The 18,583-nt window shown below is 41.8% G+C and overlaps 2 protein-coding genes across 2 annotated transcripts; both read right to left on the bottom strand.

The window, feature by feature from the left end:
- Positions 1-7,018: 7,018 nt before the first annotated feature.
- On the bottom strand, positions 7,019-7,963 carry LOC103681605 (olfactory receptor-like protein OLF4). Its single transcript, XM_008711179.1, has one exon. The coding sequence runs from the start codon at positions 7,961-7,963 to the stop codon at positions 7,019-7,021; it is 945 nt and encodes a 314-aa protein (XP_008709401.1).
- Positions 7,964-16,849: 8,886 nt separating this feature from the next.
- LOC103681606 (olfactory receptor-like protein OLF4) lies at positions 16,850-17,812 on the bottom strand. Its single transcript, XM_008711180.2, has one exon. The coding sequence runs from the start codon at positions 17,801-17,803 to the stop codon at positions 16,850-16,852; it is 954 nt and encodes a 317-aa protein (XP_008709402.1). The 5' UTR covers positions 17,804-17,812.
- Between the last annotated feature and the right edge of the window lie 771 nt (positions 17,813-18,583).

Raw genomic sequence — 18,583 nt, 5'->3', positions numbered from 1 at the left:
TTTTTTTTAATGATTTTTTATTATATTATGTTAGTCACATACAGTACATCCCCGGTATCCGATGAAAGGCTCGATGATTCATTAGTTGCCTATAACACCCAGTGCACCATGCATACGTGCCCTCCTTACGACCCATCACCGGTCTATCCCATTCCCCCCGCCTCCCCTCTGAAGCCCTCAGTTTGTTTCTCATAGTCCATAGTCTCTCATGTTTCATTCCCCCTTCTGATTACCCCCCCTTTCTTTATCCCTTTCTTCCCCTACCGATCATCCTAGTTCTTATGCTCCATAGATGAGAGAAATCATATGATAGTTGTCTTTCTCTGCGTGACTTATTTCACTTAGCATTATCTCCTCCAGTGCCAGTGTGGTCTGAGAATATGCAGGGGATAATTTCAATCTTTTGGTATCGGCTGAGACCTGTTTTGTGTCCCAGAACATGGTCTATTCTTGAGAATGTTCCATGAGCATTAGAATAGAATGAGTATTCTTTGGTTCTGGGGTGTAGTGTTCTATAATATATCTATGAGGTCCAACTCATCAAGTATGGCATTCAAAGCCTTTGATTCTTTGCTTAGTTTTTGCCAGGGTGTTCTGTCTATTTCTGAGAGTGGAGTGTTGAGGTCCCCTACTATTAATGTATTTTTATTTATATGTCTCTTTATTCTGGTTAAGAGTTGCCTTATGTATCTTGCTGCTCCCCTGTTGGGGGCATATATATTTATAATTGTCATATCCACTTGTTGAATACTTCCCTTAAGAATACTATAGTGCCCTTCTGCATCTCTAACTATAGTCTGTAGTTTAAAATCCAATTTATCTGATATGAGAATTGCTACCCCAGCTTTCTTTTGAGGTCCATTTGCGTGAAAGATGGTACTCCATCCCCTTACTCTCAGTCTGAATGCATCTTTGGGTTCCATATGAGTCTCTTGTAGACAGCAAATGGATGGGTCATTTCTTTTTATCCAATCTGCAACCCTGTGGCATTTTGGGAGAATTTAAGCCATTCACATTAAGACTGAGTACTGAGAGATATGCTTTTATTGATGCCATGTTGCCAGTAAAGTATTTTTTGTATTGGCTGTGACTTTCTGTTCTGTATCACTCTTGGGGCCTTTTTACTTTTATAGAATCCCCCATAATATCTTCTGTAGAGCTGGTTTCGTGGTTACGAAATTGGTTAGTGACTGACGATTCTGAAATGTCTTTATTTCTCCATCAATTCTGAATGACAGCCTTGCTGGGTAAAGGATCCTTGGCTGCATGTTTTTCTCTGAAAGAGCTTTAAATATGCTCTCCCAACCCATTCTCTCATTCCAGGTCTGTGTAGACAGGTCTGATGTAATTCTGATGCCTTTGCCTTGGTACGTGAGAAATTTCTTTGCCCTGGCCGCTTTCAATACTGTATCCTTGGATCTAATATTTGCGAAATGCACTATGACGTGTCGTGGCGTAGGTTTGCCGTGGTTGAGCTTGAGAGGGGTCCTCTCTGCCTCTTGGATACGAATGTTTGTTTCCCTTGCTAGATTAGGGAATTTTTCAGCTACAATTTGTTCAAATATCTCTTCTAGACCTCTGTTTTTCTCCACCCACTCGGGGATGCCCATGATTCTAACATTCGATCGTCTCATTGAGTCAGTAATCTCCCGTAACCTACATTCGTGGGCGTGGATTTTTTTAAGACCATCTTCTATTTTCATTTTTTCCTCTATTAACCCATCCTCCAATTCACTAACCCGTTCCTCTGCTTCTGTGACCCTGGCCTTCAGAGCCTCTAGTTTTGCCTGCATTTGGCTAATAGAATTTTTAATTTCTGTCAGATTCACTCTCATTTATGTCCTTAGGGATTCTATATTCTCAGTAACCTTTTCATTAATAGTTTTTTCAATTCTACTCATCATTTTGACCATCGTTACTCTGAATTCCATTTCTGATACTTTGGTTACATCCATATCCATTATTTCTGTGGCAGAGGCCACAGACTCACTGTCTTTTCTTTGATGGGGGGGGGGGCTTCTCCTTCTTGTCATCCTCATGAGGAGAGGTTGTAGGGTTGTCCAGAGCCCAAATTATTGACTGGGTCCCAGGTCGTGCCCCTTGTTTTATAGGGATCTTAGGAATGTGGGCTTCTTCTTTAAAGATTTTATTTATTTATTTATTTATTTATATGAGAGAGAGAGAGACAGACAGTCAGCAAGAATGGGAACAGAAGCAGGGGAGTGGGAGAGGAAGAAGCAGGCTCCCAGCGGAGGAGCCCGATGAGGGAGTCCTTTCCGGAATGCCGGGATCACGCTCTAAGCCAGAGACAGGCGCTCAATGACTGCGCCACCCAGGTGCCCCGGGTTGTGGGTTCTTGATTTTTCAGCCTGACTTCTGTGTTCTGGGGGAGGGTCCTGCCACGCCGATACTGAGGCAACCCTGTTTGGGTAGAGTCTCCGTGTCCCCTGCGAGGGGGGATGGGGATGGGCACTCTCTGAGCCGGTATTTCCAGGCTTTTGTTCTCTGGCGGCCTATCTGGAGGTCTGCTGTGCCTCTTCTAAGAGTCAGAGCAGCAGCGGCCGAATTTCAGTCTCTGTCACAGAACAGAGGGATTGCGGCCCGTTCTCCACTGATGTTCTGTCCACGTTAACTCTGTTTCTATTGGTGCTGCTCAACCCTGCAGCGTCCCGGGATGTGCGCCCCACACCCGGCGTCCCTGCCCTCACTTCCAGGGCCGGCGCGTCTCTGTCCTTGGTGTTTCTAACGCCGCCAGCTGCCCCCATGCACTCCCAGATCTCCCAGTCTCAGTCTGGATCCCGTGAGCACACCGGGATGCTGGAGTTCTGTGAGAAGCCTGGTGGCGCAGGCACCCAGTTCAGGGTCAGTCTGCTGTTTCGTGGGTGCCGACCGCGAGTCCGCCCGCTCCCCCGTGCAGGTGGCCCGCCAGCTGCCAGCCGCCCCGCGTGTGCTCCGGGAGCTCCCAGTCTCAGTCTGGATCCCGTGAGCACACCAGGATTCCGTTGTTCCACAAGATGCCTGGTGGCGTGCGCTCCCGGCTCACCAGTCTCAGTCCGCTCTCTTGCGGGTGCTGTCCATGAGTCCGCCTGCTCCCCCGCCAGGTGGCTGCCGCTTCCCGGCGCCCGAACGTGGCGGCTCCCTCCCCCTTCCGTTTATCTTCCAATATCTGTGAGCGGTTTCACGGCTCCCCGCTTCATACCTCAATACTCAGTGCTGGAGATGTTCATTTGTAGAGATCTAGATGTATCTTCCTGTGTCTCAGGCTGATTCCATGGTTATTTAGGCTGGTCTGGTACCTATCCAGCTTGACTCGGGGGACCGGCTGAAAAAGGGGTCCCCTACTCCTCAGCCATCTTAACTGTCTCCCCTGGGCTGTATTGTTACCATAACTCCCCATCCCTGGCCGAAGGATGAACCTGGAGCAGCAGTAACTCAGGCTGTCCTGATCACTGATCATTCCCCTAAACAATATAAAATGCTACCTGATATTCCAATTAGCAAGCTTCCCATGGACAGACATATTTATCTACATAAAATTTAAAACATTTTATGGACAATATATCCAACCAAAAGTCAATAAACAATATTCTGTCAACTGCATTGAAATAGCACTAGCTGAAGAATAGGCATAGAGTTTATGGACATATAATAATAATAGGCAGCTAACAATGAACCTGGGGATCAAGTACATAAATATTTGCTTGCTTTAAGAAAACAACAAGAAATCTATTGCACACTCATCAGCCTATGAGACAATGTAAAGATCTCCAGTGTTGATTTGGTTAGAATTTTTGAAAAGATAGCAAAAGGAAGTTCCTCTAATTTTGCTGGCAGAAACGTGAACTGTTACAATGTTGGGAAAACAATGTAAAGACAGCTATTAATATGAAAATACACACATTCTGGGGCGCCTGAGTGGCTCAGTTTTTAAGTGTCTGCCCCTGGCTCAGGGCATGATCCCAGGGTCCTGGGATCCAGCACCACATCGGGCTCCTCCACTAGGAGCTTGCTTCTTCCTCTCTCCCACTCCCCCTGCTTGTATTACCTCTCTCGCTGGCTGTCTCTCTGTCTGTTAAATAGATAAATAAATTAAATCTTAAAAAAAAATTTTTTTTTCTTCAGCTCAGAAATTCTCAACATTGACACTATTGACATTCTGGTCCAGACTGTTCTCTGTGGTGGCCTGTGTCCTGGGCTTTGTAGGATGTTTAGAGCATCCCTGGCCTCTCCTGACACCTCCTATGTGACTCCAAAATCCTCAGTACCACCCTGGGGAACAATATTTCCTCCAGTGGAGAACCAGATATTTAATATAATGATCTCTGAATATTTTTTAAATTTTTATTAAGTTATGTTAGTCACCATACAGTACATCTTTAGTTTTTGATGTAGTGTTCCATGATTCATTGTTTGCTTATAACACCCAGTGCTCCATGCAATATGTGCCCTCCTTACTACACTTCACCAGGTATAGTGTTCCAAAACAACTGTGTGAAACAAAATTACATGAGAATCTAAAACTAATGTATATGAAGACATAAAATAATAATTCAGTGCTATCAAGATGGGTCACTAATTCCAGATTAAATGACCAAAGACTTGGCATAAAAGACATATGAGAGAATGATCTTTACAATCGGGGAGCAGGCACTCTTTAAGTGATAATTTCGTCTTACATAAAGCTATATGGAATCAAATATGCTTATGAAGGTACAGGCAATCTTGAGTCAAATGGAAAGAAGAGATGATGGTCAAAGATGATGCAACTGTTAGAAATGGATCTCATCACACAGAGACAAAAGGACCCTGGGGAATAACAGAGATGCAGAAACAAGCAGGAAATACGTATCGAGGTGATTTCTTAGCACTCAATGTACAAAATGCCATTTATTTTCATTTTTGTTTATTGCGAGGACTGGCAAATGAAGAATATTAGAGACAGCTCAATGTTTCCGGATGGATAATATAAAAAAGCAATATAGGGAACACCATACAACCTAGGAACAGATTTGAGCCCACACTACTAATGAGCACAATTCCCCACATACACGTCTATACATACACACTGGAACTCAATGCAAACAGCTACGTTGGTAAAACAAGCACAAAACCCTCCTCGAATTCCTTGTTTGAAAGAATGCAATCCACAACAGGAATACCCCCCCCGACTCCACTGTACAAATGGAAAGACCTGGTAGAGACAGTGTACAATACAGAAAACCAAGGAATAACTAATCCATAAATATATTCAGCTCCCCGGGTAATGAAATCATTGCAAAGAAAAGCTCCTTCATATAGTTTTCATTCTCAGATCATTGTTTTCATGTGAATACCCAGAGTACATGGGACCCTGTGCAAATGTATGTCTCATGAATTACTGTTGTAAGGTCCTATCTCCAAGCAATAAATCAGTCTAGGTCTTTCTCATCAGTATGGAAACAGAGTCCAATATGCCCCAATTTAAAGACAAAAAAGAAATGCCCTGACTTCACTGGACATCCCTCCAGCCCTAATATTCCTACTCTGTTTAATTCCAACCCTCACTGGTTTGTTCTACTTTTACTGGAAATACTTTATGCCTCCCATCCCTTCACTTCATTGTCAGCAATCACCCATGTACTGCTGACCTCAAAGTTCACTTCGTTCTTTAACATCATCAATGACTCCATTAATGAGCTCATCAGGCAAGCAAATAACCATAGAGATCTCTGGGTTCTGGGCTAGGTTGTTGGCTGTCAGGTGACCTCAGGTCAATGCCCCTGGCTTAGATTGTGTCAGACTGTTTCCTGCAGGACTTGCCGGGCTCTTGGACTCACCTTCATGGGAACTCTGAAGGAGGAGTCTCCATGTGGCAGTCTGAATTCCTCCTGGGTGGGGATGTTGGTGACTAAACTCCATCCCCACACAAGACGGCAGGAAGGAGGCTGCTGTCAGTCTCCCGGCCAAGCTTAGGACTCCGGAAGCAAAACCCAGGTCCCATCCAGCCCAAGGTGGCACAGGCAGTGGGATTGCCACACAGGAGATATATAGAGCTTCCTCTGTCTGTTCATGAGGCACATCTCCCTCCTGTTCCCCCAACCCCTAAGCACATGATTTCCCCATGGGACACTGGTGTGGACAAAGGAAATGTTTCCTGGAGAGTCCGTGTTCCCAACAGACCAGCTTATAACCAAGTGAATCCAGAGTCAGTTACCCTGTCCTCAGGAGCTCTGCTGCTACCAGAGGTCGGACCTTCCAGCACCTTATCCAACCCTGACTTCAACTTTTTTCCAAAGTCTGGGACTGAGCAATCTGTCTGGATTAGATCTCTTGGATCTCCAAAATGCTGGCTTGCAGTGGACACACAGCCCCGCTGTCTACAGAATATCACTGTTTTCCTTTTCAACAAGGAGAACTAAGTGTTTTGATATAATCCTTGAGCCTTGGATGCCTGGGTGGCTCGGTCGGTCGGCCTTCGGCTCAGGTCATGCTCCCAGGATTCTGGGATAAAGTCCCACATCAGGCTCCTTGCTCAGGGTGGAGTTTGCTTCTCCCTTTCCTGCCGCTCCCCCTACTTGTGAGTGTTCTCTCTCTTTCTCTGACAAATAAATAAAATCTTAAAAAACAAGCAAACAAAAAACTTGAACAAGACATTCCTCAGCTTTATGAGAGATTTGCCAAATGATTAGGAATTTCATACTTGTAAATTAAGAGCCGTCATTTGGTCCCTTATTGTGACGCATTTGTTAATAGTAAGAAATACATTTAGAATTTTTTTGCACTATTTTATTATCTTGGAATAAAAAAGTAAATAAATTCTTCCCTGTAGCTTCCAGAATGAACCAAGTCTTGCAGACGTCTTTTTAGCCCAATGAGAACCATTTCAGACTTTTGACTCTGTGACTTTTCAGAGCATAAATGTGTCTTAAGCACTAACACAGTCATCCTACATTAGCATTAGAAGTTGAATACAAACATTTATCCAATAAAATTTTGCTCAGGAAACTGAGATTAAGCAATGTTCGGAACTTGTTCTGTCCTATGACAATTGGCCACGTTGCATCTCTGTCACAAAGAATGCTTTCAGAGCCCTCTTTATGTCTCTGTTCCTCAGGCTGTAGATGAAGGGGTTCAGCATGGGGGTGACCACCGTGTACATCACCGAGGCCACGGCACTTGCGTGGGAGCTCTGGGTAGCAGCAGAGCTCAGGTACACACCAAGCATCGTACAATAAAATGAGACAACTGAGAGGTGAGATGTACAGGTGGAAAATGCTTTATACTTGCCCTGAGCTGACGATATTCCACGTATGGAGGAAACAATCTTAGAATAAGAGTAAAGAATCCCAGCAAAAGCCCCACCACCCAGAAGCACAGATGCAAAATACATCACCATGTTATTAAGAAAGGTATCAGAACAGGCAAGTTGGATCATCTGATTGAGTTCACAGAAAAAGTGGGGGAGTTCCACCTCTGTACAGAAGGACAGCCGCAGCGCCATTAAACTTTGTAACAAGGAATGCAGGATACAGATGACCCAGGACACCAGAAGAAGCAGTCCACAGAGCCGAGGGTTCATAATGACCATGTAGTGCAGGGGGTGACAGATGGCCACAAAGTGGTCATAAGCCATCACAGCCAGGAGAAAGACGTCCAACACGGCAAAGACTATGAAAAAATAAATCTGAGTAATGCACCCAGCATAGGTTATGACTTTGCTCTCTGTCTGTATGTTCATTAGCATCTCGGAGATGGTGGTGGAGGTGGAACAAATGTCTACAAGGGACAGGTTGGGGAGGAAGAAGTACATGGGGGTTTGGAGGTGGGAATCTGAGCCGACATCCAGGATGATGAGCAGGTTTCCAAACACAGTGATCAGGTACATGGAGAGGAAAAGCCCAGATAAGAGGGGCTGCAGTTCTGGTTCCTCTGATAGTCCCAGAAGAAGAAATTCTGAAATTCGTGTATCATTGCCTGGTTCCATGTGGTAGAGTGACTTCATGGACAGAGGCAAATAGCATGATTAATTTACACACACTTGTATTACTCACAGATTTAAAATACTACATTTTCAATGTTGTAGTCCTTTCATTGTACTATTTTGTGCATGGATATGGTCCATTTCAGGGGATCGCGTGCACCAACATCGTTATGATATTTTTATTCTAATAACTTTTTTTTTGCAAAAGGCCATGTATTCCACACTTTTAAATAAAAATTATATCAAATTCCAGAAATACAAATTAAGTCCTGCTCAAGTCCTGCCATCATCTAGGCAAGGAGAATATAGGATGGTAGAGAAAAAAAGTCCCTAACATTCAATAATGGAGACAGAATACATTAACAAATAAGAAAATCAATAGCATTTCAGATCATGGCAGGTGGTATGAAGAAAAGGAAAATAGGGATAAAGCAGAGAGTGAATACGGCATGCTATTTTCATGGGTATTTAGGCCAATTCTGTGAACAAGGTGACATTGGAACAGAAATCACAAGTAAGAGATGGAAACAGATCAAGGATTATGGGGGAAATGCGTGCCCCGCAGAGGGAATGACCAGTGCAAAGGCCCCGAGGAAGATACCTGTTTCCAAGGTTCAATTCAAAGAAACAAAGTCAGTGCTGCAAGGGGAATGAGCAGGAGGGAGACTGAGGAGAGACACTGTCAGACATGCTGAGGAGGGAAGTGGCCTCTCTTCTACCTCTGAACCCTCAAGGCACAGGGACTTCCTTGTCCACACTTCCTCTCCCTCTGCGTTCATTGTGTTACAAAGGCATCCCATGAATTGAACCATATCTCATTCTTAGTGGCCTCTCTTGATCGAGTTCTGCTCCCTGTGTTGTGTCACCTTGGGATTTATGAGTCCTGGCACCCTGTTGTGGGGACTGCTTACACACCACAGTCACACAAATGTAAGACACCATCCTCTCCTGGGTTGTTATTCCCCTGTCTTTCTCTCCCCTACATCTTGATTATACCAGGAATGGATCCAACACATGTAGGTCAGATCAGTGACCTTTCCTCTGCAAAATGCAGAATTGGCAATTCTTAAGCCTCCCATGGGCAAATAATATATTTAAATATTTGGATATAGATATAGGTATAGATATAGATATCCCAAAAATTGACAAATGGGTTAAAGAACACTTCACAAAAGGAAATGTCCACAAACAACAAAAGTTGGGCATTTTTATATCAAGCATGGAAGACATTTTTTCTGTACGTCCTGCATCATTTTTTACCAATTCATTCTATGTGGTCTGATAGGGATGAGGTTAGTCCCTTTCTCCCTTCTCTATGTGGCATCTTTTATTGATATTCTTGACCTTTGGGTATTGATCTCTCTTTTACAAACCCAGTGGGCACACTCTAATCCTCATTCTGGATTTCACCCAATGTGCAAAGTGGTCCACAGGCCATGCTCTATAATACTGCCCACACCATGACAATTCTATCTTTTTGTACTCAATAATTAGTTCATATCACTCTGTCTGTGGATATTGTTTCATATACATATTTATTACATTGTGCTCTGTCCTCACTGTTATGATTCATGAATTAAAAGTGCAGGGACTTCACTTCCTTTTGTTTTTGTTTTTGTTTTCACCCAGTTTTGTGAATATATGTTTTTAATAAAAAAGCCCTAAGAATATGGATAGGTATAGGTTGAACAGAATGAGGGAGTTACAAAACCAGGTGAGAATGTAAATTGGGTGGTTCAAAACACCTGTTACAGGGGCGCCTGGGTGGCACAGTCGTTGAGAGTCTGCCTTCGGCTCAGGGTGTGATCCTGGTGTTCTGGGATTGAGCCCCACATCAGGCTTTTCTGCTAGGAGCCTGCTTCTTCCTCTCCCACTCCCCCAGCTTGTGTTCCCTCTCTCGCTGGCTGTCTCTATCTCTGTCAAATAAATAAATAAAATCTTAAAAAAAAACACCTGTTATAGGTAAAATTGCATGAAAAACAAAAATGAACTAAAATAGCATATAAAATAGCAATCATTAATGATATCAACATGGATCAATAATTCAACTGTCAAAGTCCTAGACACAAAAAATATAATATATAATGTTCCTTGCATACTCAGTATTTATTTGTTAAATGAGTTAGAAATTAGGTTTCAATGTATAGGACACATGGGAAGGCTGTATTTCAGTTTTGTTGGAAAAGGTTGAATTTCTCAATAAATGCTGGCATAAAGGGATATCTGTCTGCAAGAATATGAAACCTGTCCCCTCCCTCAGATCTTACAAAAAATCCCAGAGGGCTTATGACATCAGGGTAAGAGTAACCAGACAATACAGTAGAATAGCAACAAAACTACATATAAAAATTACAGGTGGGCAAAACCACTGAAGAAAGCAAGAAACTCAGAAGAAAGAAGGTAGATATATTTACATAAAATATAAAGTTATATATGGTCTAAATATGTTCCAAATGTCAATTGAAAAACAATGATCTGAGGAAATCATTTGAAATACTGATAATGTTTTAAAAATAAAAGAGAAAGAGAGAGAAAATAACATATAGTCATATAATGATAAAGGCCAATCAGAATAGCCATCAAATATATGAGGTTGGTTGAACCACAAGGACACTTTAAGAAAACAAGAAACATCTCGATCACCAGCAGCCTGGGGGGGGGGGTAACCTTACAGAGCTGTTATATTGTTTGTGGTTGAAACTTATTTTATTTTCAAGATCTCATTTATTCACTTGAGAGAGAGAGAGACAGAGAGAGCACAGGCAGGTGGAGAGGCAGAGGGAAAGGGAGAAGCAGACTCCCTGCTGAGCTGAAAGCCCTCTGTGGGGCTTGATCCAGAACCTAGAGATCATGACCTGAGCTGAAGGCAGATCCTTAACCACCTTTGCCACCCAGGTACCACTGTGGTTAAAACTTTTAAACAGGTAGCCAAGGGGTTACTGTGAATTTGCTGCAGGAAGTAAGTGTTACAAGGGTGAAGGCAGAAGCTGAAGGCAGCTGTGCTCCAAATACTGATGGTCTTCACCCCAGGGCTTCTCTGTCTCTGCGCCATGGACATTCTGGCCAGAGCCTTCCCTGGGGTGTGGGGTGTCCTGTGCATTGTAGGATGTTTAGACATTCCTGTCTCCATGCACCCCTCTCCAATACGACAGGAAAAGCTGGCTCCAGACAGTGATCAGTGACCCCCCCAGGGGACAAAATCACACCCAATCAGAACCACACAATGAGTGTAACAAGCTCAACATACTTTTTCTAGCATCGCTATAAAGCAGTTTAATAATAAAGAATACTAAAGACCATCAAACCTGTGAGTAGCAGTCACTCGGTGAAATTGACATTAGTGCTAATATTACATTAATTATTTAATCAAGCAAACCAACAAACAGAGGGAACACTTGCTCTGGGCTAAGTTGAATTGGCTCTCCGGTGGTGATGGGTCAATGTTCTTGGCTTCCATTCTCTCTGACCCTGTCATCCATGAGCCACTGGGGTGTTGGACTCACCTGGCTGGGTGTGTGACAGGAAGGTGTCTGTGGAAGTCTGAATTCCTCCCTGGACAGCAGATGATAGAGACTAAAGCTCTGACCTCAGCCGAGACAGCAGGATGGAGTGAAGCATTGGCCCCCAGTCAAAATTAGGACTTGGAAAAAACAGACAAAATGCACGGCCCTTCCCATCCAAGGTTGCACAGGCTGATGGGCTGGGGACTAGGAGGTATTTACAGCTCCCTGTGTTTGCTCATTAGCACATTTCCCTCTTGTGACTCCAGCTTCTATGCACATGATTCCCAAGTGAAGAAGTCCTCTGGACAGAAAGGATATTTTCCTAATGAATCTTAGTTCCCAAAAGACTAGGTTAGAGGTCAGGTGAAATCAAGTTTTCTTTTCTTTCCTTTTCTTTTCTTTTTTTTAATGTCCTTTTCCCTGAACTTGTCCCTTCCTGGCATGTGAATCTCCTAGCATCTTACCTCAGCTCCAAGTTATAATTTTCTCCAAGTCTGTGACCCTGTAGCCACCTGGATTAGGTCTCTTTATCTTCAAAGCATTGACATGTGGTGGGGACCCTGCCCGGCTGTCTCCAGACAAGGTCTATTCTTCTTTTCAATAAGGCAGAGAAGTGAGTTCTGATAATAAGTCTTGACCACTACACACATTGGCTTCAAGATACATTTGCCATTACAGTTAGGAATTTCCCACTTTATAGCAAGTAAAGAGCTGTCACTTAGCCCTTTGTCATAAAATGGTTGTAATTTTAACAGACGTGTTTAGGTCATTTTATGTAGTATAACATGAGCTTGTATCTCACAGGGATTGTTTGATTAATTTTTATAAAAATCTTATCCCTGAGTAAGTGAAGTACATTAATGAATGCCAATCTACATTGTAGAAATGGTGCTTGGTGGTGTCTAGTAATCTGTCCACATTGAATATATGCATATATTGTGGGCCTTGAGTGTCATTTTGTCAGGACACTTCCAGCTCTCAAGATCTGGGCTTGTGGTTCTCAACCAGGTCCCTGGGGATGTCTGGCAATGTCTGAAGGGAAGCTGCTGAACACTTCCAATCCAAAGGAGAGCACTCCCAAAATATTATCATTATTATTATCCTACCACAAATGTCAACCATAAAACTTGCCAAACCCATCTAGACCAGTATCTCTCCAATCTTTGCCTGTGAATCCACACAGATCCCGTTATAAATGCAGGATCTTATCATAGGTCCAGGGTGGCCCAGGCAGTCTGTTCTTCCAACAAGCTCCTGGGAGATGTTGATGTGCGGATCTTGGTATGTGGATCACTCTTTATCAGCAAAGCTGTGAGTCTGGGTTAGAGATAGGTGTAGGGAGTTTTATGTCTTTTGAACCAGACATGGCCATTGCATGCAATTATGATGGAAACCTGTATTCACTCATTCTTCAAGCTGTGTAAAGTCTGTGTTTATTGCTTTTATAAGTGACTAAAATAATACACATATGAAAAAGACTTTGTAGTATGCAGGATACCGCCCTCGCAAATATTACCGGGTCCTAATATCCAGGGCCTTTAATGTGTTACTTGTTATAACAAAGACGAGTTAAGGTAGCAGATTGTACAGGGTTGGTAATCAACTGTCATTACGATAAAGAGATTAGCCATGAGTGTCCAGGTTGACAAAGATAATCACAATAGTCCTCTGAATGTTCAGGAAGGGGATAAATGAGTTGGTGTTAGAGAGTAGGACATACTGGCTCTGAAGGTTGAGGAAAATCCATGAGCAATGAATGCAGGCAGCCAGCAGGAGAGATTGGAGTTGGAAGGAACTCAGCCCTGCAGACATCTTGCTATTAGCCTGATGAGATTCCTTCCATGCTTCTTCTCCAGAAAAGTAAGATATATGTCTTCCCTTAAATACATATATATATTTAAGCAACTACTGTGGGGATATTTTACAGTGGCAAGAGGAATCTCATATCTCATATACACATAGTCAATAAAATTATTTGAGGAAACAGATTTTAGGTCTTCCAATTCACTCATAGCTTCATTTGGATAAGGGCAATTTGCAATACAGAACCCACATTAAGTAGATAAAAAACTTAATCTATTTGGAGATATTCTGTCCCATCAGCTGGTACAATGAATTCCTCCTGCCTTAAATGTACATGTGGTCTGACTACGAGGCCTTTGAGACACTGACATAGGAAAGAAACTCATGATCTGAATTAAGGTCATCCATTGTCATTTACAATTTTGCGCCTATATTTCTTTTTTATGTTTTTTGTTTTTTTCTGCATCCTTTTCTTTCATGTTGATTAAACATTCATTCTTCCCACAATCACTACACTTGACTATTTTCTTTGGAGTAAAAAATTGATTTCTACCCATTTCATTCTTTTCTTACAACATTCATATGATTTTCTGTTTAGCATTGCACATTGCCTTCATAAATAAGAAAAGAGGCTCAGGGATTTGAAATGTTAAACAATTACCTAACAAAACAGTTCAAGTTTATGCAACAGTCTTAATTATACATACATGGAAACTTGCTCTAGGTGCTCTTCATTTTGGGGTAGCTCCATTAATTCATCAAATTCTACCCTTTAAATATGCAGTTTATTGTGTGTCATTATATTCCAATATTGAATTAAGTGGGAAAATATCTATGGCACATGGATTTGAAATGTTAAACAATTACCTAACAAAACAGTTCAAGTTTATGCAACAGTCTTAATTATACATACATGGAAACTTGCTCTAGGTGCTCTTCATTTTGGGGTAGCTCCATTAATTCATCAAATTCTACCCTTTAAATATGCAGTTTATTGTGTGTCATTATATCCCAATATTGAATTAAGTGGGAAAATATCTATGGCACATGTATAAGGGTAGGATCTAGAGCACAGGTAGCTGACTCTCCATTGAAGGTTTGCAAGATAGCTCTTCTTTTTCTTTTTTAATAATTTTTATTTTGTTATATTAGTCTTCTAACAAGGAAGGAAAGCAAGTGTTAATTATGAAAGTAAGAACAGTGGAATGAAATTCAAATAATTTACATAAGTTCCATTAAATTGTAAAGAGTTTGTTTTCTTGAAATAAAAATGTACATGAATATACATACATTTACTTACACACAACACCTAGTCTTGAACATTCTTTGGACCCACCAAATTATTTTCACACATTTCATCTTGCCTTAAAACATCCCTGGAAGTTAGGTTTATGATTGCACATTGCCTTTAGAAGATAACGAAGGCTTGAGGGATTACACCCTAACAATTGCACAATGAAGTAGTGAGAGCTTACTGTGCACCTTCTTGAGTTCTATGGAAATGGAATTATGCAGCACGTACCCATGATTTTTCGATGGCTCTTTCAATTCCCAAAGTTGTACACTTTAAATATGTACGATTTATCACATGCAGTAATGCTCCAATAATATAATTAGAATTTAAAAATTCAAGGGGTGCATGACTCAGGGTCAGATCTGGAGCACAGGTAGCTGGGTCACACCTATCGGGGTGGGAGAGCTCTCTTCCAACTGTGGAAAACCTTCGGTCACGTGTGGATGCTAAAATAGTGGAATTAAAGTAAGACAATTCACATTTGAGAAACATTTATTTTGTAGTTAGATTACCTACATATATGAAAGAAGTAAAATGACATAAATTGGCCCAAGACAGAAGAGCTCTACAGACACACACCTCATAGATCAGCCTTAGAAACACAAGGTAGAGAGTCACAACTGAGTTCAGACTCATGAGGAGTCCGGCAGAGATCAGAACAACTGCCTACCCTACAATCCCTTTGATAATAAAGACAGTATACTAGCCATTTTTTTTAAGATTTTATTTATTTACATGAATGAGAGAGAGAGAGCAACCTAGGCAGAAAGCATTAGTGGCGGGATGGGGACAGAAGGAGAGGGAGAAGCAGAGTCACCATTGAGCAAGGATTTTGATAAGAGGCTAGATTCCTGGACACCTGAATCATGATCTGAGCCAATGGCAGATGCTTAACCAACTGAATCACCAGACACCCCAATCCTAAGCCATTTTATTTTAGGATGTTTTGTATGCAGCAATAGCTAAGTGATATAGTAATCAAATCAGGCAGAGCACATGACATTGGTAATAATCTGATTCTTTTTATTAGGCGTTTGTTCTGACACTTGAAATTAGCTTTCAAGATGACTCTGTTCTTCAAGTTTATCACATGTAACTGTATTATAAAAACGACTCCATTGAAACCCCTCTGAGGTAACATGGAAAGGTTGGAAGGACATGCATGTGTGCACAGAACCTGTGACTCTGAATCACATCCTGGACAGGATCCAAGCTTGCTGGTGAGTTCTCCTGTGGTTATGAGGATCATATATAATGGGTGATACTGATAATGTTCATTCACTGACCCTTTAGAGGTTATGGCAAAATTTTGAATAGTAGGAGATTCCTCATTTAGAGAAATGGAAGAAATCATATTTGTCCGTAGCACTGGAAAATTTTAACCAGAATCCAGAAAGTAATTTAATAGAACACCCAAACATGCCAAGTTTTTCATCTTAATGAATACACTTTACAAATGGACTTTGATATACCATAAGTCAACGAATACATGAAGCACCTGAGAAAGAAATATTTTACATAGCAATAAATGTGTATGTTAATATTTGCCTTATTGTACTTAAAGCAAAGGTCGATTCTAAGGCCATATATTGTTACTCTATTTTATTCATATTTGTCTTTATCGGTAGATTGCACTTGGAGACATCTATTTTATTATTATTATTATTTATTTATTTATTTATTTATTTATTTATTTTTTGCAGTGACTATGGTAGGCATACTGGACACAAGCTGCATAACAGGGCAAGATCCTACATGTAGAAAATTCCTGATATTAGCTATAACCACAAGTACGCCAAAGTCTGCATTCCCAGGAAGAGCAGGGAAGGTAGTGAGATACAAAGGAATGATGCTCACAAGAGTGAAGCACATGGTCTCAGATTGTTCTCTGTTATAAACTTACATAAACAGCTGTGGTGGCCAAGAGTAGATTTTCCATAGGTGTGTTATTTAGTCACACAAAAGAAAAAAAATTGTCCGTATGAAATATTTTCTTTGAGAAGAAATTATTGTTAATAGAGTCATATAATCCTTAGGATAAGCGAGACTGTCCAAATAGTTCACATCTGAGATTAGGAATGACACTGAGAGAGTAGGAAAATGACAAAGGGAAAATCTCTTGGATGTCAGAGTTATCACAAAGGTTCAAGTGAGTTATGTAAATTATGCTGAGAGGGGAAAAAATAGAAATTCCTGGAAAAAAATAAAAGAGGTATGTCCACTTCCACAATGATCAAAGCATCTCAAATTTTGGATCAGGCTTTGGGCCCAGGAATCGTGGGCACTTCTTCAGCTTTGGGGGATTGTCCCTTTTAGAGCTGCCATCCCAGAAAATCTCATCAGAGCCTCCTTTATTTCTCTGTTCCTTAGGCTGTAGATGAAGGGGTTCAGCATGGGCGTGACCACCGTGTACAACACTGAGGCCACTGCACTTGCGTGGGAGCTCTGGGTAGCAGCAGAGCTAAAATAAACTCCTAGGCTCGTACAATAAAATAAGGAGACAACCGAGAGATGAGATGCACAGGTGGAAAATGCTTTATACTTGCCCTGAGCTGATGAGATCCCAAGGATGGAGGAAACTATCTTAGAGTAAGAGTAAAGGATCCCAATGAAGGGACCAACAGCCAGCAACATACCTGCAAAATACATCACCATATTATTGAGAAAGGTGTCAGAACAGGAAAGTTTTATCACCTGAATGAGTTCACAGAAAAAGTGGGGAATTTCCACCTCTGTGCAGAAGGACAGCCGCAATGCCATGGAAGTGTGTAACAAGGAATCCAAGACACTCAGGACCCAGCATACCAGAACCATCAGTCCACAAAGCCAGGGGTTCATGATGACCATGTAATGCAGGGGCTGACAGATGGCTACAAAGCGGTCATAAGCCATCACAGTCAGGAGGAACATGTCTAATCCTGTAAACAGTATGAAAAAATACATCTGTGTGATGCAGCCTGCAAAGGTTATGGCTTTACTCTGAGTCTGGATGTTCAGCAGCATCTTGGGGATGGTGGTGGAGGTGAAACAGATGTCAGCAAAAGACAGGTTGGCCAGGAAGAAGTACATGGGGGTCTGGAGGTGGGAGTCTGAGCTGATGGCCAGAATGATGAGCAGGTTTCCAAACACAGTAATCAGGTACATGGAGAGGAAAAGCCCAAATAGGAGGGGCTGCAGTTCTGGTTTCTCTGAAAATCCCAGAAGCTGAAACTCTGAAATTCCTGTATAGTTCCCTGACTCCATGTGTTGGAAGTGACTAGCAGCATAGGGAGAAATAGCACAACTAATTTTCAAACAAATTGTCATTGCTCACATTGTGAAAGTGCCACAATTTCTATTTTCCAGTCAAGAAACTAATTACAATATTTTGTGAATAGATTCAGGCTCCTTGAGAGGATCTCCAGTTCCTCTCTGATTAGGAATTTTCATTGCAACATCAGATGTTCCCCAAAAGGTGAGGTACTTTACAGTGTCAGTAAGAAGTTATTTCATGCATTTGAGGAATATGTGGAGCCTCAAACATGTTTTGGAAACCCTGGTCATAGAGTGCCGAAAGGCAAATGTCCCTACAATTCAATGATGGCGATAGGGTAGATGCATATATAAAGATTAAATAATCATGAGATGGGGAGAGATGATATGAACAGAACAGAAGCAGCTTAAGGGAGAGAATGTGTCAGGTGTTATGTTGGGTGTTCAGTCAAAGTTGGCTAAGAAGGCAACATTTGAAAGGAGACCTCATGAAAGAGTGGGTGGAAGAAGGGAGGTCTTTCTGGTAGAGGGAAAGGCTGGTGGAAAGGCCCTGAACAAGTAATTTGGTCAGAAAATTGAGGCTCAGAAGGAAGCCTGTGTGTTGAGGGAAATGGACAAGAGTGATGAGAGAGATGTCGTGGCAGTGAATTTTGTAGAATCATGTGACCTCATAACTGATTAAAGTTCAAGACACAGGGAGTTCCTTTTCCACACTGTGTACCTCTTGCATTTTGTTATCTGGTTGCAATCAGCATCTTGTCCATTGAAAAT

This window comes from Ursus maritimus, unplaced genomic scaffold (genome assembly GCF_017311325.1).
Source record: "Ursus maritimus isolate PB19 unplaced genomic scaffold, ASM1731132v1 scaffold_37, whole genome shotgun sequence".
Taxonomy (NCBI): Eukaryota; Metazoa; Chordata; class Mammalia; order Carnivora; family Ursidae; genus Ursus; species Ursus maritimus.
Note: the sequence above shows the minus strand (reverse complement) of the source record. Positions and strands in the feature narration are given on the sequence as shown.